At 45.6% G+C, this 21,351-nt stretch overlaps 1 protein-coding gene across 1 annotated transcript; it reads right to left on the bottom strand.

Annotated features, from left to right (window-relative positions):
• Positions 1 to 487: 487 nt before the first annotated feature.
• LOC141978244 (olfactory receptor 52N2-like) lies at positions 488 to 1,502 on the bottom strand. The gene has a single exon (XM_074940243.1). The coding sequence runs from the start codon at positions 1,500 to 1,502 to the stop codon at positions 564 to 566; it is 939 nt and encodes a 312-aa protein (XP_074796344.1). The 3' UTR covers positions 488 to 563.
• Positions 1,503 to 21,351: the final 19,849 nt, after the last annotated feature.

Raw genomic sequence — 21,351 nt, 5'->3', positions numbered from 1 at the left:
CCTGCAGCAGCTTTCCTGTACTAGGACTTTCCAACGGAAACATTTGGTTTATCCTCCGGGCTTCTTGAATTATTGGTCTTAGAAAAATCAGGTACATTTTGCTCACCAGATCACTGTAGTTATGATAAAGAAGTTCAGAATTATAGCTGCTTTCTTTTCTTTTCTTTTCTTTTGTCTATCAGAAAGTATAGCTTTATTTCACCAAACTGATCAAGAATGCTGTTCACACAGGGTCTAATGGGAAGCCACCTTACTTCAGAAAGCTGCAGTGTCTTCTGCTGGTATGGAAGTAAAAGGAATGCCAAGTGACATGGTGTGTAGAGGTGGGGGCTGATGGGTGACACTGAACGTGATCAGGATATGGTCAGAGAGAGGGAACTCAGCAACAGAGAGAGCAGTGCTTGGTGATGGAGTGCTAAGATGTTATGTGTGAGGAGCTTTAAAGTCTGTGAATTTCCACAATGATGAGCTCAGCCAAACTTGGATAGAACACCCTTGATTTATGAGGAGATATCAATTCCCCCCTCATGACACAGAGGTTTGGAGTCAGTGGTCCGAGGTGATCACATTCTGCAGATGTATTTGCACACTTTGTCACGAAGCTCTTTGGTTTTGATACCATAAACGATAGGGTTGAGCATAGGAAGGAGGAGATAATACAGGTTGGACAAGATGACGTGTACATAGGGAGTGATGCCCTGACTGAACCAGTGTGTCAGATGAGAGAAGAGGGCGAGAGTAGAAGAAATCAGAATCACACAGATGTGGGCTGTACAGGTGTTAAGGGCTTTCTGGTGGGCTTCCTTGGAGGGGATTCTGAGGGCGGCCCTGATTATCAGACCATACGAGACAACAATAAGTGTCAGGTCAAACCCAAGGACTATAAATACCACCAATAAGATGTATATCCTGTTGACTGTAATGTCCCCACACGACATCTTTGCCACAGCCATGTGGTCGCAGTATGTGTGGGGGATAATGCGGCTGGCACAGAATGGCAGCCTCCTCAGGAGCAGAGGCAGGGGCAGAATGAAGAGAACAGCTCTTACCAAACACACTAGCCCTAGCTTAGCTATTCGTGCATTGGTGAGGATGGTGGCATATCTCAGAGGGTTACATATGGCAACATAACGATCTAAAGCCATTGTCGTGAGGATGGCTGAATGTGTAACAGAAACCACCTGAAGGAAGCACATCTGGGTGAGACAGCCACCCACAGTAATGACTTTCAAATTGAACCAAAATATACACAGTGCCTTTGGCACGATGGCAGTAGATGCGCTGATTTCTGTGAGCTCCAGCATGCAGAGCAGCAGGTACATTGGTTCATGCAGGGTCTCCTCTTTGCCTACAACAAACAGAACCATGGAAGTTAGCAACAGGCCAAGAATGTAGAAGATAGAGAAAGGGATGGAAATCCAGCTGTGAGCAGCTTCCAGGCCAGGGATGCCTGTTAGGATGAATGATGAATGGTCATAGTCACTGAGGTTGAAAGCCGCCATGTGGTGGTCTGAGCGTCGATTGGGCTCAGAAATGCTCCAGGTGTCTGTAAAGGGAAAGAAGCAGAGTTAGGGGGGTTACATGTTGTGACAAAGTGGGACTGTTCTTAATGTTTCCTCTGAATAGTGTGGGGGTGCCTCAGTTTCCCCTATGCAGTTCTTAAGTAACTAGGTGGTGAGATGAGGGTGTACGATCCTTGCAGAGCCCTAGAGGGCAGGTGTGTGCAAGGGTCTGGACACAGAGAATGGCTGACACTCTGGCAACTGTTTCCCTGGCAACTGTTTCCCTGGGCCCTTCTCCCCTGCAAGGTAAGAGCTAAAGGTTTGGAGAACGAAGGAATCAGGTGCCCTCCTGGCCCGGGAAAGGGACAAAGCCCAGAGGAGGAGGGGCTGGAAAGAGTTTGAGTTTGGGGCTGGCTGGGGTCATGGGGTGAAGTGCAGATGTGGGTGTCTGGCTCACTGCCCCCAAAATGGACCTAGCTGAGGAGTCCTGTTCTCTGTACCTGCAAGCTCTGTTTTAGACCATGTTCCTGTCGTCTAATAAACCTTCTGTTTTACTGGCTGGCTGAGAGTCATGTCTGACTGCCAAGTTGCGGGGCAGGACCCTCTGGCTCCCCCAGGACCCCGCCTGGGCGGACTCGCTGTGGGAAGCTCACGGAGGGGCAGACAATGCTGAATGCTCCGAGGTCAGACCGAGGAAGGTGGAAGTTGTGTGAGCTGTGTGTCCCGAACATAGTCTGCTCACAGAAAGGAGACTTCCCCAAAGTCCTGACTGGCTTCGTAGGGAGCAGTTCCAGAGCATCGCCCAGAGACTCCGTGACACATTTGTTTTATTTGTAGTTATGAACACTCTAGAAAGATTGGTGAACAGTGAGATGACAACATTTGCAGATGGCTCCAGATTACTTAGGTCATAGTCAAGTCCAGAGAAGTCCTCAGAGGGAGCTAATCAAGCAAGGTGAATGGGCAGCATGATGGCAGATGGACTTCAATGTCAAAAACTGCAACGTGCATGCCCATTGGAGGGAAAAGCTTGAAATCCTTAAACACCTTACAAGGTTCTACTTTAACTGTCTGAACTCAGGATAGGGACCTGGGCATCATGGTACACAGCTCTGCAAACCCCTGCTCACAGTGCAAGTATGGCCAGAAACTAAGGAAAACATTGGGATCCAGGAGGAATGGGACGGGGAACCATAAAGGAAATAAAATGCCATGAGATCAATCAGTCAATATTTCACGCTCCTCTGGCCTCCTCTGTGAAGTACGGGGCACCCTTTTCACACATGTTATTACAGAACTAGAGGGGTTCAGGCATAGTCAACAAGAATGATCAAGGGCCTGGGGAAACTCTTATATGGATACAGGTTGTAAAGTCTGGGATGTTTACCTTACCAAGGAGGTGCATTAGAGGGGCCATGAGAAAGTCTATGAAATACAGATTGGTGGAGAGTAGATGGAGACTGTGTTCTCCCTGTCTCATAACACAAGATCAAGAGGACATTAAATTAAACCAAAAAGTAGAAAAATCAAAACCAATGGATACAAATGCTTTTTTCGGTCAATGCCTAATTAGACTGAGGAACTCGTTGTCACAAGAGGTATTTGAGGCTGTAAGGTAAATGAGAATGAGGAAGGGTTTGGAGATTTACATGGATAGAAAGACTATCCAGTTACAATCGTTACAGCTAAATAAATATTTTGGAATATCTATAGACTGAGGTGTTTCAAGGCACAAGCCAAGAGCTAGCTGTCAGGCATGAGGGTGAGACCCTGAATCCACCTCCTGCTGGGTTTCTTACTTCTTCTGCTGCATCTGGGCTGTCGCTGCCAGAGACAGGACACTGGACTAGATGGACTATAGGTCTGATCCACATTGCAATTTGTATATTGAAAAGAGCCAAGTTTTCCCCAAGGAAAAAGTCATTTTAATCTTCAGAGGGATAGCCATGTTAGTCTGGATCTGTAAAAGCGGCAAAGAGTCCTGTGGCACCTTATAGACTAAGAGATGTATTGGAGCATGAGCTTTCGTGGGTGAATACACACTTCGTCAGATGCATGGACGAAGTGGCTATTCACCCACAAAAGCTCATGCTCCAATACGTCTGTTAGTCTATGAGTCATTTTAATACTGGGCTATGACTTTGTTCTGAACAGAATGGGCACGAAGAGCACAAGGGTCTTGGTATTTAGGGCTACAGTCCTGCAGCTCTGTTACTTCCCTTTTTTCTTTTGGTGAGACACTTTCATGCAGGCAACCAGCTTTGTCTGAGATTTAAGTTACAGATGTTACCTGACAAGTGTAAGCAGAGACATGTGGCAACAACTCAGCTGCTAGCCATTCTCATGCCTGAATATCGATGAAGTTTGCAGATGACACAAAACTGGGGGACCGTTGATAATGAAGAGGACACCTCACTGATTCAGAGTAATCTAGATTGGTTGGTCAACTGGGTTGAAGCAAACAATGTGTGTTCTAATATAGCTATGTATATTATGTATAGTCTCACAGTATTCTTGCCAGCAAGTTAAAGAAGTATGGGCTGGATGAATGGACTATAAGGTGGGTAGAAAGTTGGCTAGATTGTCGGGCTCAATGGGTAGTGGTCAATGGTTCCATGTCTAGTTGGCAGCCGGTATCAAGTGGAGTGCCCCAAGGGTCTGTCCTGGTGCCGTTTTTGTTCAATATCTTCCTAAAAGATCTGGAGGATGGTGTGGATTGCACCCTCAGCAAATTTGCAGATGACACTAAACTGGGAGGAGAGGTAGATATGCTGGAGGGTAGGGATAGGATACAGAGGCACCTAGACATATTGGAGGATTGGGCCAAAAGAAATCTGATGAGTTTCAACAAGGACAAGTGCAGAGTCCTGAACTTAGGACGGAAGAATCCAACACACTGCTACAGACTAGGGACCGAATAGCTAGGCAGCAGTTCTGCAGAGAAGGACCTAGGGGTGACAGTGGACGAGAAGCTGGATATGAGTCAACAGTGTGCCCTTGTTGCCAAGAAGGCCAATGGCATTTTGGGCTGTATAAGTAGGGGCATTGCTAGCAGATCTGGGGGCGTGATTTTTCCTCACTATTCCTCATTGATGAGGCCTCATCTGGAGTACTGTGTCCAGCTTTGGGCCCCACACTACAAGAAGGATGTGGAAAAATTGGAAAGCATCCAGCGGAGGGCAACACAAATGATTAGGGGACTGAAACACATGAGTTATGAGGAGAGGCTGAGGGAACTGGGATTCTTTAGTCTGCGGAAGAGAAGAATGAGGGGGGATTTGATAGCTGCTTTCAGCTACCTGAAAGGGGGTTCCAAAGAGGATATATCTAGACTATTCTCAGTGGTGGCAGAGGACAGAACAAGGAGTAATGGTCTCAAGTTGCAGTGTTGGAGGTTTAGGTTGGATATTAGGAAAAACTTTTTCACTCGGAGGGTGGTGAAACACTGGAATGCATTACCTAAGGAGGTGGTGGAATCTCCTTCCTTAGAAGTTTTTAAGGTCAGGCTTGAAAAAGCCCTGGCTGGGATGATTTAGTTGGGGATTGGTCCTGTTTTGAGCAGGGGGTTGGACTAGATGACCTGCTGAGGTCCCTTCCAACCCTGATATTCTATGATTCTATGGTTCTATGTAGATATCTATATCTAAGAACAATGAATTCAGGCAATGCTTACATGATGGGGGACTATCGTGAGAAGCACAATGACTCTGAAGAAGATTTGGGGCAAAAAGGGATAATGAGCTGAATATGAGTTCCCAGTGTGGCCATGTGGTGAAAAAGCCAGTGTGATCCTGGGATGATAAGCAGGAAAATCTGAAGAAGAGCTAGAGAAGTAATTGTACCTCTGTATTTGGCACTGGCGTGACTGCTGCTGGAATCCTGTATCTAGTTCTTGTGTTCACAATTAAAGATGGATGTTTATACACTGAAGAGGTTTCAAAGAAGAATCAGAATTAGTAAAAGAATAGAAATATTGCCTTATAGTGATAGACTCAAAGAGCTCAATCTATTTAGTTTACCAATGATGGTAAAGGGGTGACTTGATAACAGTCTGTAACTAGGTGCATGGGGAACTAATAGTTTTTGAATAGGCTTTTCAGCCTAACTTACAGAGGTATAACACAATCCAATGACTGGAAGTTGAAGGTAAAGAAATTCTGACTGGAAATAAGGTATACATTTCTAAATGGTGGACGTAATTAACCACTGGAACAATTTACCAATAGTATTCATAGATTCTTCATAACTGAGGATTTTTCAATCAAGGTTGGACTTTTCTCTAAAAGTTCCTCTCTACGTATAATTTTGGGGAAATTCTCAGGCTTGAGTTCTACAGAGTAGATGATCACAATGGTCCCCCTCCTGATCTTGGAATCTATGAACATGTCCCTGGGAGTCAGCTGGAGACATTTTGCCTGCAAGCTCCTGCCTGAACTTACCAAAGGCATTTTTTCTATTCATGATTGTTTTGAATTTAACCCTATGGGGAGAAATTCTCATGTGACTGTGGTGCCTTGGACATGTTACACGAGGTGTGTATTTCACGAGGCTGAGGGATCCCATGAGGCTCTGCACGGCCGAATGTTTTGGGTGAGAAAAATAATGGTTTGACCCCATAAAATCTCCTCACTGAGGAATGAATATACACCCCTTGCCTTTAATGAGAAAGAAAGCTGGCGAGCAAATGATCCCAGAGCATCCTGGTTTTAACGTCTGTATCCCAATGGCCCACTGTTTCAGTCAGCTACTAGTGGCTCATGCACGTGGTAGCTGTATTTATCTAGGCCCTCACATGTCCCAGAGTTGCCTGTTCTCGTTATAGAATGTGCAAACTTCTCTGCTTGCCAGTTGTTCTTATGCAGCAGTCCTTGAAGCACCATGCGGTGTATATGGGTGTAACAAGAGAAGCCGCCCAGGTGCCTGTCTTGGCCTTTGCCACTTGTGTGTGAGATTTCTCACCTGTGAGACAGGGCCAGTGATTACCCCCCAGCCAAGGGAGCAGGTGTGATAGGAGGCACCTCTCCCCCTGCAGATGAAGAGCTGTGGGAAGCCTGGGGCGGCTTGGAGCTTGTGAGAGCCAGGGATGATTGGGGAGCATGCAGATGACACTGGTGACCAGCATGCTCTTGGACTCAGGGCAGCCTCGCAAGGGGAAGGAGAGAACACACGAGGGGACAGAGTATGATGGGAGATTGGAGCAGCTGAGTATGGCTTTGCCGGGGTGCCACCTGGTACTAGGGTACCACTGACTCGTCTGACTCACCAGCCTGGTCTCCCTCTCTCAGTGTGCTGTTCTGACAGGCAGTAGACCTGCCCCTGCTCCTACACCTCAACCAGCATTTATGCAGGAAGGGACACACACAGCTGCAGTTACATGCAGGCTCTCTGACCAGCCACTGCATGAACCAAAAATAGAGAGGCTACAGCCAAACTAACCAGCTCCCTACTGTTCTGCTCTGGTCCAAACTCTGACCAGTATGAATTTTTAACCTAGTTCACCCCGCCCTCATTGTGTCTTGGAAAATGCACACTGGTTACCAAGCTGAGATTTTACCTTCATGCAGTTCACTTAAAGGCATCCTGGGTTTAGATTAAAACATAAAACAAGTGTATTAACTACAAAAGATAGATTTTAAGTGATTCTAAGGGATAGCAAACAGATCAAATTTGATTACCGAGTGAATAAATAAAAACACAAACTAAGCTTAACACTGACTATTAATCAGCAGGTTCTCACCCTGATTGATGATGCAAGCAGTGTGGCAGAATCTCAAGGCACAAGCTGCATTTGCTTTGCAGCTTGGGTTTCCTGGTGTTCCATACACAGGCTGGAAATCCCTTGAGCCTGGGTCCAGCACTTCCCCCAGTTCAGTCTTTTATCCTCAGGTGTTTCCAGGAGTCCTCTTGTGTGGGGAGTGAAGAACCACTGATGGTGTCACTCCCTGCCTTATATAGCTTTAGCATATGATGGGAACCCTTTGTTTCAAAACTTGGTTCTTAGACCAGTTTGTGGGAAATGTACAGACTCACCAATTTGGAGTCCAGTGTTATGTGGCCTTGTGACATGGCCTTGTAGAGTCACAGCATCCAGGACTTATAGGAAAGGCTGTGAGTTTGTCACGAAGGTCCATGACTTCTGCAGCCAGCAGGTGCCACTGACCCAGGGCCACCTGAGCAGCTCAGGTGGTCCCAGGGCCAGCCTCGCCGCTGCCTCCTGCAGCAATGGCAGTTCCAGGTGGCACCCCACTAGCAGCAGTGCTGCGGTTCTGGGTGGCGGGGCTGCCCCATACCAGCAGTAGCTGCTGCCATCCAAGGACAGAGGGGCTGTCCTCCACCAGCAGCATTGTGGGGGTCCTGGGCTGCTTTGCAACAGCAGCGGCTACCCCAGTCCAGGGCTGGTGCCCCCCCCCCCGCCGCCAGTAGTGGTGGCAGTGGTCCCGAGCCATCCCCAATGCCAGATCACCAATAGGTACCCCAGAGACCCCCACTAGCAGGGATCACCCTGGACTCCCCCAGCACAAGCGGGTGCCCCAAAGCCCTCCCTCCCCCAATCCAGGGCAGTAGCTGCGCCCTCCGGACTCCCCCTGAACACCAAAGATATAGTTAGTAGTATCTAGTACAAGTCATGGACAGGTCATGGAGCCGTGAATTTTTGTTTATTGCCCTTGACCTGTCCATATCTTTTATTAAAAATGCCCATTACTAAATCTTAGACTTAATTATAGGCTGTCTGGAGCATTGTCAGGAAGGCTCACCAGGTGAGAGATCATTTTCTCCTACACACTATTGTTTTCTTAATGGCTCATTGCCCTGAATAGACCCTTCCCAAACATCTATCTAAACTGAAAGCAACATGCCAACTGTAACTACATGTGAAATATAGAAACGCAAGTCAGTATTTATAACTTCAGATACAAAAATAATCCATGCATACAGATAGGATAATCATATTCAGAAAATCATAACTTTTCCAATGACATCTTACATGACCGATCATGCATAAAATGTATCATGATTATGCTATAATCATGTCATAATAAGACCTCTAAGAAGAATATGGGGTACAGAGTCACACAAAGATCAATGGTTCTTTTCACCAGTCAGATGCCTGAACTTACATAACAAAAGACAGGAGTACAGACCTGAGTTGGAAAGAGAACCGCGTCAATGTTGTGACACCCAGGCTGCAGTTCTGTGGCTTGCCAGGGTAAAGAGACCCTGAGACTGGCCCAAACCAACAATCACAAAGAAAAATTTAATTTCAGCAGCACTGCCTATCTGTCCCTGTATACGTTGCTCCACGCCCCCACAACCCCCAGTGCTCCTTGCCTGTCCCTCTATACCTCCTGACTCTCCTTACCACCTCCAGCGCTGCCCTCCTGTCTGTGAACACCCCGCTCCCCACTGCACAACACACAGTGCTGACCACTTGTCCATGTAGGTACCCCACAACTTCCAGCCCTGCCACACAGTGGTACCCTTCACCCAGGACCAAAACCAGGTGCCAGAGCCCACAGCGATGGCTCACAGAACACCTCCTCAGGCTCGGTTAAACTCAGTGTCTGCCTGCACCAGGGAAAAGGGGGAGATCAGCCTGAACTGCCTCTCTGAGGGGGAAGGGAACCGCAGCGGCAGCTCAACCTGTGCAGGGAAGGAGAGAGGGACAGATCGACCAGGAGGGAGAGAGAACGTAGAGACTAAAAGGAGCCAGTGTTAGTAACTCTTCCTCAAAACAACACAAAGCTTTAACATACTGCAGCCAGTTAGGAACCCAGACACACTTTCCCAAGGCTGGTTTCAGAGTAGCAGCCGTGTTAGTCTGTATTCGCAAAAAGAAAAGGAGTACTTGTGGCACCTTAGAGACTAACCAATTTATTTGAGCATGAGCTCTCATGCTCAAATATATTGGTTAGTCTCTAAGGTGCCACAAGTACTCCTTTTCTTTTTCCCAAGGCTGTGTTTCTGTGTTGGCAATTGCTAACATTACCATGAGGGTGTAGTGGGATTGCTAACAGGTGGACGGATGCTGCAGAAAGTGGATGGTGTCAGAGATAATCTGCTACAGTGTGGTCCACGTTATGTTACAGCCTGAGACCCCCCTCTTCCCCGGTAGGCCTCATTATTCCCCTTTGGTCTGTGCATTAGTCAGGATGTCTAATCCCTATTTTACCCAGTTTCAGGACTCCATGCCACTGGGATTTGTATACTGCACTTCCTGTCATCCTGCCCCCACCCCCGAAACACACACATACTGTTTGTTCCTGGATCTCCCCCTGTGAGCTTTCCAACAGCATCTGCTTTCCTCTAAGCCAGAAACATGCTTTTATTTTTACTACCTTTTGGTGCTAATCATCCGCTCCAGAGCCAGAGATGCAAGGGCACAAAGTGAGCAGACCCCTCTCCCACCCTGAAGAAAATTGTTATCCTAATTGTTTGAAACCTTTAAATCTCTGAGTTTGAAATTTCAGGAACTCTCATGTCCTCTCAGTTCTTCTTTGGCCCAAACGAGCTCCCTCATCCTTAGAGGCCACTCAACCACTCCAGCTGAAGTCACTAGAGGCTCACAGGCAGTGTAAATGAGGCCAATTATTTCAGTTCCTACATGTGGACTTAGGGTGAAGTCCTGGCCGTGTTGGGAGTTTTGCCATTGATCTCAAAGAGACCAAGATTTCACTCGTTGTGTTTAACTTTCTGCTCCCAGCTGTGAAAATCACACTTTTGTGTCCTACTACAGAGAGAGGGCTATTCTGCTAGAGTGCTGAAAGAGTCTGAAGGAAACCCCCAGTTCTGTGGCATTGTCAGACTGGACATGAGAGAGGGGATTCCAAAATACATGGGCCCTGAATTTGCTCTCAGGGAGGCCAGTGTCAATCTGGAGAGACCACTGAGGGAAGAATGTGAGAGCAGAATGTGGCCATTGTGTGACCCATTCTTGTTGTGAACCCTCTGGTAACATAGATAATAAAGTGCAGAAGATTTGGCTGCAGTTCCTAAAAGGGCAATGAAGTTTTGAATTGGAAAAATTGAGGGAACCACAGGAAAAACCTGACAGCCCAAAAAAGGAAGCTACTGAGTCAGACAGAAGGACACAGTAAGAGACAAGGAACTGATCTTAAAAACAAGTATTTGTCTAAACTATTTCCAATACATTTGTAGTTCCAATTTTACCAGGTAAATTTCTTGGTGTTTCTGACAATACTAAACAGTTCAAGTCACCGGGCTGGTGAATTCCTGCTCAGATGGTTAAGAACATAAATATAACAACATAAGAATGGCCATACTGGGTCAGACCAAAGATCCATCTGCCCAGTATCCTGTCTACTGACAGTGGCCAATGCCAGGTGCCCCAGAGGGAGTGAACCTAAGAAGTAATGATCCAGTGATGTCTCTCCTGCCATCCAGCTCCACCCTCTGACAAACAGAGGATAGGGACACCATTTCTTACCCATCCTGGCTACTAACCATGAATCGACTTAACCTCCATGAATTTATCTAGTTCTCTTTTCAACCCTGTTATAGTCCTAGCCTTCACAACCTCCTCAGGCAAGGAGTTCCACAGGTTGGCTGTGCGCTGTGTGAAGAAAAAGTTCCTTTTCTTTGTTTTAAAAATGCTGTCCATAAATTTCACCTGGTGGCCCCTTGTTCAGGTATGTTAGCAACAAGAAGAAATTCATGGAATGTGTGGGAACCTTACTGAATGAGGGAGGAAACTTAGCGACAGAGGATGTGGAAAAAGCGAGTGTACTCAATGCTTTTTTGCCTCTGTCTTCACAAACAAGGTCAGCTCTCAGACTACTGCACTGGGCAGCACAGCATGGGGAGGAGGTGACCAGCCCTCTGTGGAGAAAGAAGTGGTTTGGGACTAATTAGAAAAGCTGAACGAGCACAAGTCCATGGGTCCAGATACGCTGCATCTGAGGGTACTAAAGGAGGTGTTGGATGTGATTGCGGAGTCATTAACCATTATCTTTGAAAACTCATGGTGACTGGGGGAGGTCCTAGATGATGTAGTGCCCATCTCTAAAAAAGGGAAGAAGGAGGATCCGGGGAACTACAGGCCAGTCAGTCTCACCTCAGTCCCTGCAAAAATCATGGAGCAGGTCCTCAAGGAATCAATTCTGAAGCACTTAGAGGAGAGGAAAGTGATCAGGAACAGTCAGCATGGATTCACCACGGGCAAGTCATGCCTGACTAACCTCATTGCCTTCTATGATAAGCTAACTGGCTCTGTGGATGAGGGAAAAGCAGTGGACATGTTATTCCTTGACTTTAGCAAAGCTTTTGATACGGTCTCCCACAGTTTTCTTGCCAGCAAGTTAAGGAATTATGGGTTGGATGAATGGACTATAAGGTGGATAGCAAGCTGGCTAGATTGTTGGGCTCAGCGGATGGAGATCAATAGCTCCATGTCTAGTTGGCATCCGGTATCAAGTGCAGTGCCCCAATGGCTGGTCCTGCACCCTCAGCAAGTTTGCAGATGACACTAAACTGGGAGGAGAGGTAGATACGCTGGAGGGTAGGGATAGGATACAGAGGGCCCTAGAAAAATTAGAGGATTGGGCCAAAAGAAATATGATGACGTTCAAGAAAGACAAGTGCAGATTCCTGCACTTAGGATGGAAGAGTGCCATGCATTGCCACAGACTAGGGACCGAATGGCTCGGCAGCAGTTCTGCAGAAAAGGATCTAGGGGTTACAGAGGACGAGAAGCTGGATATGAGTCAACAGTGTGCCCTCGTTGCCAAGAAGGCTAATGGCATTTTGGCTGTATAAGTAGGGTCATTACCAGCAGATCGAGGGACGTGATCGTTCTCGTCTATTCGACACTGATGAGGCCTCACCTGGAGTACTGTGTCCAGTTTTGGGCCCCACACTACAAGAAGGATATGGAAAAATTGGAAAACATCTAGCAGGGATTGTTTAGTCTGCAGAAGAGAAGAACGAGGGGAGATTTGATAGCTGCTTTCAACTACCTGAAAGGGGGTTCCAAAGAGGATGGATATAGTCTATTCTCAGTGGTGGCAGATGACAGAAAGAGGAGTAATGGTCTCAAGTTGCAGTGGGGGAGGTTTAGGTTGGATATTAGGAAAAACTTTTTCACTAGGAGGGTGGTGAAACACTGGAATGTGTTACCTAGGGAGTTGGTGGAATTGCCTTCCTTTTAGATTTTTTTAGGTCAGGCTTGACAAAGCCCTGTCTGGGATGATTTAGTTGGGGATTGGTCCTGCTTTGAGCAGAGGGTTGGACTAGATGACCTCCTGAGGTCCCTTCCAACTCTGATATTCTATGATTCTATGATTTTTCTAATGCCAGTATATCTTTTTTGAGATAAGGAGACCACATCTGTATGCAGTATTCAAAGTGTGGGCACACCATGGATGTATATAAGGTCAATAAGATATTCTCCATCTTATTCTCTATCCCGTTTTTAATTATTCCTAACATCACGTTTGCTTTTTGACTGCCACTGCACACTGCTTGGACGTCTGCAGAGAACCATCCATGATGACTCCAAGATCTCTTTCCTGGTCAGTTGTAGATAAATCAGCACCCATCATATTGTATGTATAGTTGGGGTTATTTTTTACAATGTGCATTACTTTACATTTATCCACATTAAATTTCATTTGCCATTTTGTTGCCCAATCACTCAGTTTTATGAGATCTTTTTGAAGTTCTTCACAGTCTGCTTTGGTCTAAACTATCTTGTGGAGTTTAGTATCATCTGCAAACTTTGCCACCTCACTGTTTACCCCAGATCATTTATGAATAAGTTGAATAGGATTGGTCCGAGGACTGACCCTTGTGGAACACCACTAGTTACCCCTCTCCATTCTGAAAATTTACCAGTTATTCCTACCCTTTGTTTCCTGTCTTTTAACCAGATCTCAGTCCATGAAAGAAGTGGACTGAGAAGAAGTCCCTCTTATCCCATGACAACTGATGCTTCTTGATTTGAACCCTGGAACCGTTTCAGAGCCCTTAGCGCTATCTTCAAGGCAGAAGCAAGCAACTCACCGAAATTCCATGTAGCAGAGAGAGGAAATCTCCTAACTGCGACAGGAAGGCAGAGCTCCAAGAATCAGTCTGGCACACAGCATGCTGGGCAGCGACTTTTATGATTTCCCTGTACAGTCCCTGTGGACTCTCAGGTTGGCCAGGAGTCCCAAACAATTCCCTCAGCTCCGTGAGCAGTGGGCACAGCAGAAAATAGACCCTGGAGAACTACAGCTTGAGAGCCTCCCCTGGGAGTGAAGAAATGAGTCGCCAAGAACAGGTGCTCAGATTTTCAGGGCAAACTGAGTCTTGCAGACTGTTCAGCCTAGCAATTCACGATGGCTATTTTTTCTGTGTGTAACGTACTGTCATCTGCACCATGTCTGGGAATGCTGCCACAAGATACGGGACCAATAACCATTTTAAATTGATCGTAGCAGCATACAAAGACATACTGCCCATGCACTTGTCATATCCAGTCCATTAGCCTCTGAAAATCACTGCCACCCTCTTGAGGCCAACATAATTTGATAGTGAACTGATGCAAGGAGCCATTAGGAAAGGGATAGATAAGAATAGAGAAAATAAAATAATGCCACTCTATAACTATCACAGCATGGATATTGCATGCAATTCTGGCCATCTCATTTAAAAAAAAAAGATAAATTAGAAATGGAAAAGGTACAGAGAAGGGCAAGAAAATGATTAGGTGCGTATGGAAAAGCTTCCACCTGAGGAGAGATTAAACAGACTGGGACTTTTCAGCTTGCAACAGAGACGACTAAGAGGGGATAAGATAGAGAATCTATTTTAAGATCTAAAATGGTGACTGGTGTGGAGAAAGTGAATACAGAAATCTTGTTTACTTCTTCACATAACACAAGAGCCAGGGGTCATCGAAGGAAATCACTAGGCATCACATTAAAACAAAGAAAATGAAGTAGTATTGTCAAGGTTCCTTCCCCACTCTGAACTCCGGGGTACAGATGTGGGGACCTGCATGAAAGACCCCCTAAGCTTCTTTCTACCAGCTTAGGTTAAAAACTTCCCCACGCTACAAACTTTGCCTTGTCCTTGAATAGTATGCTGCCACCACCAAGAGTGTTAAACAAAGAAGAGGGAAAGAGCCCACTTGGAGACGTCTTCCCCACAAAATATCCCCCCAAGCCCTACACCCCCTTTCCTGGGAAGGCTTGATAATAATATCCTCACCAATTGGTACAGGTGAACACAGACCCAAACCCTTGGATCTCAAGAAGAATGAAAAATCAATCAGGTTCTTAAAAGAAGAATTTTATTGAAAGAAAAGGGAAAAGAATCACCTCTGTAGAATCAGGATGGTAAATACTTTACAAGGTAATCAGATTCAAAACATAGAGAATCCCTCTAGGCAAAACCGTAAGTTACAAAAAGACACAAAAACAGGAGTACACATTCCCTCCAGCATAGCGAATTTTTCAAGCCAAAACCTTGCATCCTTGAACTGTTCCCGACAATGGTATCACACAGACAGAGAAACAAAAGCCTTTCCCCTCCTCCCCCCGTTGAAAATATCTTGTCCCCTCATTGGTCATTTTGGGTCAGGTGCCAGCAAGGTTACCTTAGCTTCTTAAGCCTTTACAGGTGAAAGGATTTTCTCTCTGGCCTGGAGGGATTTTATAGCACTGTATACAGAAAGGTGGTTACCCTTCCCTTTATATTTATGACAAGTAGACACAACACACAGTCAACCTGTGGAACTCATTATTCTAGCAAGGGGATATTTTGAAGGCCAAAGGTATAATTGGGTTCAAAAAAGAACTAGATAAATTCATGGAGGCTAGGTCCATCAATGGCTGTTAGCCAAAATGTTCAGGTACTCAACCCTATGTTCTGGGAGTCCCCAGCCTCAGACAACCTAATGATAGGACTGGGTGACAGGAGATGGATCCCTTGATAATAGTCCTGTTCTGTTCTTTCCCTCTGAAACACCTGGCATTGGCCACTGTCAGAAGACAGGATACTGGACTAGATGGACCATTGGTCTGAACCATTATGGCCATTCTTATGTTCTTATCTAAGTCTCCTTTTTCTAACCTGGGTGCTCGATCTGATAGTCGACGGGGCACACATGCCTCACTACCTCAAACATTCCCTGCCATTGAACCAGTAATGTGAACAGGAAACTTGGCAATAACGATAACACTGAATCACCCATTTTGAACACTCCTGGCTGGACCCCTTTGTTATAGGCCTTCTCTTGCACCCATTATGCATTTAGCAAAATTCTTCTAGCAAATGCCCACATTGTCTTGAGGCGCTTTCTTCATTTAAGAATGTATTGGACTATGTTCATTGCCTGGGGTCTTTGCTCCTCCATGTTTCTCCAAGCAGGTCTGGAAAGCCTAAAGGTTGCTTCCCAAACAGCAGTTGAAAGGGAGAAAACTTGGAGGCCTGAGGCAATTTCCTGTCTGAAAAAAGGAAGTGGGGGAAGAGTTGGTCTCAGCATTTGGAATTTGAGGATACAAACTTCTTTAATGTCGCCATCAAAGTTCTGTGAAATTGCTCTACAGACCGGTCAGTTCTTAAAGTCTTTACCCTCAGTAGGTAACACAGTTCTTTAATTAATTGTAAAGTGAAGTCAGGTCCTTGATCAATAAGGATTTCTTGATGTACTACCCCCCAGGAGAGGAATTCCATCAGCTCATTTGGTCTTTTGGCTCATAGACAGGGTGCTAGGTCTATGCCTAGAGGACAATAAACCTGGGTGGGTGCCTTTGTCACTGAACCATGCCTGTGGTCTTTCTTTAGGAGTAACATCATGGTCTTCCAAATTAGCAGGTTCCCTTTCTGTGAAGACTGATAACACTCCATCTCCAAGGACAGAAGCACTAAGCAGCCTCAACAGCATTACCGAGGCATCAATATGACAGCCTTTAGCACTTAATGACAGTCAGCTGACACTCTGAGCCTAGTGGTGAGCAAGTCTACTGTCTGGAGCAAGTGTGGCCACTGCCTGTCACTGGGGTTCCACCACTTCCCCATTCACCACAGCAAGTTGTTCATAGGCATGGCTAAAGATAAGATTATGTCACAGAAGTCACAGATTGGAACAGTTTACCAAGGGTCTTCACGCATTCTTCATCACTGAGAATGTTTAAATCAAGGTTGGATGTTTCTCTAAAAGATCTGCTTTAGGAATAATTTTGGGGAAATTCTCAGGCCTATATTATAAAGACTAGATGACCACAATGGTCCCTTTTGGCCTTTGAATCTACAAACATGTCCCCAGGAGTCAGCTAGAGGCATTTTGGCTGCAAGATTGTACCTGAACATACTGAAGGCATTTTTTTCTATTCGTGACCCTGCATTTTTTTCTATTCGTGATCTTAGCCATGTGGGGAGAAATTCTCAGGTGACTGTGGTGCCTTGGAAATGTAAGACTAGGTGTCTATTTCACAAGGCTGAGCAATCCCATGACACACTGTGTGGATGAATGTTTAAGATGAGAAAAAATAATGACTTGAGCCCATAAAGTCTCCGCAGTGAGGAATGAATGTACAATAACACTTTCCATGCATGACTAAGACCTGGCTAGTAAATGGTCCCAGAGCAGCTGGGGTTTAATGTCTGGGTTGCGGTAGCCCACTGGTTCAATCAGCAGCCAGTGGCTCCTCCACTTGGCATCTGTATTTGCTGAGGCCCTAACCTGTCCCACAGTTGCCCCCTCTCATTATATAATGTGCAAACTTCTCAGTTTGCGAGTTGTTCCTGGGTAGCAATCCTTGAAGCACCATGGTGTGTATGGGTGTACCAAGAGAAGCCACACTGGTGCCTGCCTTGGCATTTGCCACTACTGAGATTCCTCACCGCTGAGACACAGTCAGTGATTACCCGCCAGCCAAGGGAGCAGGTATGATGGGAGGCACCTTGTTAGGATATAGATATTCAGGCCTGTCTGTAAAGGCCTGTACTTTAAGAATTTAGGGGTATTCTTATCACTTGGCTAGTTCTAGAAGTATAAAAGAAAGAATCAAAATCACTGTCTGCTGGTGTAAGGGCCTTCTCTTACTGTGACAGTCTGAGGCCCTGTGCTTAGGCTAAGGCCTTTGGCTAAGCAGCAGAGGCAGCCATAAGCTAGGAAGCGACAGGTCACATCCTCACATTCCAAACTAGTCACATTGAAAGAAGGTGCTATTGGGCTGTTAGGAATACAATCCTGTCCTGATAATGCCTATCACCTCCAGAGAAAGGGAAGTGCCTAGAAAATGTAAAAAGGAAACAGCATCCTGTCTGGCAAGAACTCACTTATCAATACTGGGATGTGAAATCCTCACTTCTGTATTGTTTTGTCATTATAGTTCCTACTTTGCTATTGTTTGTCTGTATAATCTCTGTCTGGTTCTGTGATTGTTCCTGTCTGCTGTATAATTAATTTTGCTGGGTGTAAACTAATTAAGGTGGTGGGATATAATTGGTTACATAATCATGTTACAATATGTTAGGATTGGTTAGTTAAATTTCAGGAAAATGATTGGTTAAGGTATAGCTAAGCAGAACTGAAGTTTTACTATATAATCTGTAGTCAATGAGGAAGTGAGGGGGCCTTGGTGGGAGGGGGTGTGTGTGTGTGAGGGAGAGATGGGAACAGGGTATGGGGGTGGAGAAATGGGAACCATGTTTTGCTAAAGGGGGAAATGGGAACAGGGAATGGGAGTAAGGAAATTGGAATAATGTTTGGCTAAGGGTAGGAATGGGAACAGGGACACAGGTGTAAGGCTCTGTGATGTCAGAGCTGGGAAGGAGGATACTAAGGAAGGAAACTGGAATCATGCTTGCTGGAAGTTCACCCCAATAAACATCGAATTGTTTGCACCTTTGGACTTCGGGTATTGTTGCTCTCTGTTCATGCGAGAAGAACCAGGGAAGTAAGTGGGTGAAGGAATAAGCCCCCTAACACCTTGGTGCCGTGACTGACTCGGATGCATCGCATTGGATAGGTGAGTGGCAGCCTGTAAGTCCCCTTCCCCAACAGTCCGCGCAGCTGCTTGGAGGGGGTATCGCGAACTCTCGTGATGGTAGTTGCGGGTTCTGGCAAGCCAGGGTAAAGGATTTTTTTGATAAATGGATAAGGAAGAACCAGGACCCATACCAGGTGCAGGGGTCAACCTGGGATGAGATTAAAAAGGAAATGGAGGAAGTGTTAGGGGACTCAGAGGTATGGGGGGTGGCTGAGGAGCCCACCCTCCTTGGTATATGGGTAGTGGAAGAAGGTCCCTGCCCATGGGGACTGAATGCCTTCCAGGGAAAGGAGGCACTTCAGTCCTCTTGTGAGAGGTTTGAAGTAAGGGCAGCATTATGGGAAGCTGCCAGTAATCTTTAAAGTTTGGTGCTGCTTCAGCAAGAGCTGCTGAAGGGTTGTAAATTAGTTAGGGGTAGTGAAAGATGATTTGGCACAAAAGGGTTTATAGTCAAAAGCAGAGTTAACAGATCACCTTTAGAGACTGGAGCTGGGACTTGGTCCTGGAGGAGTGGAGAGAAAGGAAAAAAAAAAAAGTTTCAAAGTGCAACCTGCCTTTCCACACTCTTTTGTTTTTCTGAAGTTTTAATGGAGGGTACTTTGGATACTTATGTGAGATGTCAAGAAGGAAGTTCTTGTTTAATGATAAAACCCAGTTATATAAATGTAACTGTATGTGCAACTCTGTGCAGTCACATTGGATGGAAGCTTGGCAATTAAATTATCCAAGGGGGTCAGGTCGAGTGGCTACTACCACCACTAGGCTTCTGTCCCCAGAAGCCTTTACAGCTGTTCTGAGGGAAAATGGGCCCTTTTCCCACAGAAATGGTCTATAGGGGACTGCTGCAGGCAGCAGGCGGAGAGAGAATCTGATCCAAATGATTTGACTTTGGGGTAATGTAATCAAAATCACTAAAGGATGGAAGGGGTTTCTATTGGAACTTAAGTTGGCTGCCCCTGGTTGTGTCTAGTTGTACAAGATGGAAGTGTAATTGGGGTACAGTTGTGTAAAAGAGTAATCACAGTGCAAGGGATGTTAGGCAAAAGAGAATTTTGTGTGGTAAAAGGAAAAGGGGAGGAATGAAGGGAACACTGAGCCTTGGGGTGGCTCTGGGAGATCAGATTGTTGCTTTGGTGGGTGTGCATGAAAACTCTGGGCATGGGGGAGGCAGTTACACCTTGTGTAAAATTAATTTGGCTAATATGATGTTATGGAGGTTAAACTATATGGAAGGAATTTGCATTTTCCCAGGACATGTGCGGTGTATATTGGAGAAGGGGTAAAAGAAATGCAAATAAAACATGGTACTTCATTAAAATCCTAATAGGGCTCCAAAAGGAGCCACAATAGGTTGTGCTTTCTTTTTCAGATCTGTGTGTGTTTTGGAGCAGGAGATGAAAGTGGAAAGTAATCCGAACTCTGGTGGAAGTAAAATGTTTCCCTTTTAAGACACTCTCTAAACTGCTAACAGCTTTGGATCCAAAAGCAAGCTAGTAAGCCTCTGTGTGTAAATGCAAATTACCTAGCTGATAGGCACAAAGGAGCTGCAAATAATGAATACATCCGGTCAGCAAACAAGCTACTAGAAGACTCAGATTATGGCCCTCTAGGAAAGGGAGCTGAAAAAAACAAGTCAAGCCTGAAAATAAGGGGGACAGGTTAACCTTAAGGGGTGTGTATGGGGGTGTGTGTGAGTGTGTGTGTACAGTGCTAGAATCTGAAGCTGTGTCTCAGCTATTACCTGAGAATAAACTTAAAGCTTGGTACAGCAGAGAAACTATCGCAAACTTGGTCTGTTGTACAAGAGGGGAAACTGAGGTACACCACCTCATGAATTTCATAAATGACCAGTGAGTGGGGTAATTCACTAGCCTGACTATAGAACAAAATAAGGACAGCCTGGAGGTAATTCTTCTGTTTTTCCTGCAATTAGCAAGGAAATTTGTAAAAGAAAGTGGTATTATTATTAAGCAATAATCTGTCCCCACCAGGGGGGTGGACACTGTTTCTTTTGTTTTTCAGACACTCTACAAGCAAGCTGGCGCCAGTGGAAGAATAACTCGGAATACCATGGATCTATGTTTTGTGTGTGTCTGTGGTGTTTGTCTTGTTGCTAGCATTGCTGTGTTTTAATGAACAGAAAACCTCATGATGTGGGTGGGGGATGGCTTCAAAAGGCTGACCTTGGTGGGAAGATGTGTATGGGAATGCAAAATGCTCACCTAGGAGGCAAGCATCTGTGTAATAGCTACCGTGGTACCTGGAAAAGCCCTATGGAACTAATGAGAAGGGGAGGAGCTCACTGGGAATCAATGGAGGGGTGTGTAAAATAGTGTAAATCAATAGAAGATGTTTGGATGTGCCCCTCTCCTGTGACTATAGAGGAGCCTATGCAAGGGGTGGACAATTGGGTGTACTGTGTATAAGGTATTTTGCTGGGAATGTACATATTACTGGGGGCACAATTACACCAGCCCATAACCAAACTACACACATCTACATGCTGCTATATGGACTTTGGTGCACAAATGGATCTGTGAATCTTATTGCTGTGAATAATCAAACCAGGGCTTACTGCCTGATTCCACACCAAGTGGTCAAGCTGGTTTGGACAATGTCCCATTTCTCTGTGAACATTCAATGGACTTATGATATGGACAAAAGCAAGCAAAACCTCCAGGGGCAGCTTGTTGCAACTGCCAGCAACTGGACGCATCAGATCGTGACCCTGTCGAAGGAGGAGAGGCAGTGTTTTGGGGGTGTCTCGAATGTTGGACCATACTGCAGTGGTCAGGACTCAGTGTTGCTGTGGATTTTGTATTGTTAACTGTACTTGTGTTACGTTGCATAGG

This window comes from Natator depressus, chromosome 1 (assembly GCF_965152275.1).
Source record: "Natator depressus isolate rNatDep1 chromosome 1, rNatDep2.hap1, whole genome shotgun sequence".
In the NCBI taxonomy this organism is placed as follows: Eukaryota; Metazoa; Chordata; order Testudines; family Cheloniidae; genus Natator; species Natator depressus.
Note: the sequence above shows the minus strand (reverse complement) of the source record. Positions and strands in the feature narration are given on the sequence as shown.

What these genes read in the sequence shown, in the direction of transcription:
- LOC141978244 (XM_074940243.1), bottom strand. Translation starts at nt 1,502, where the DNA reads ATGGCGGCTTTCAACCTCAGTGACTATGACCATTCATCATTCATCCTA.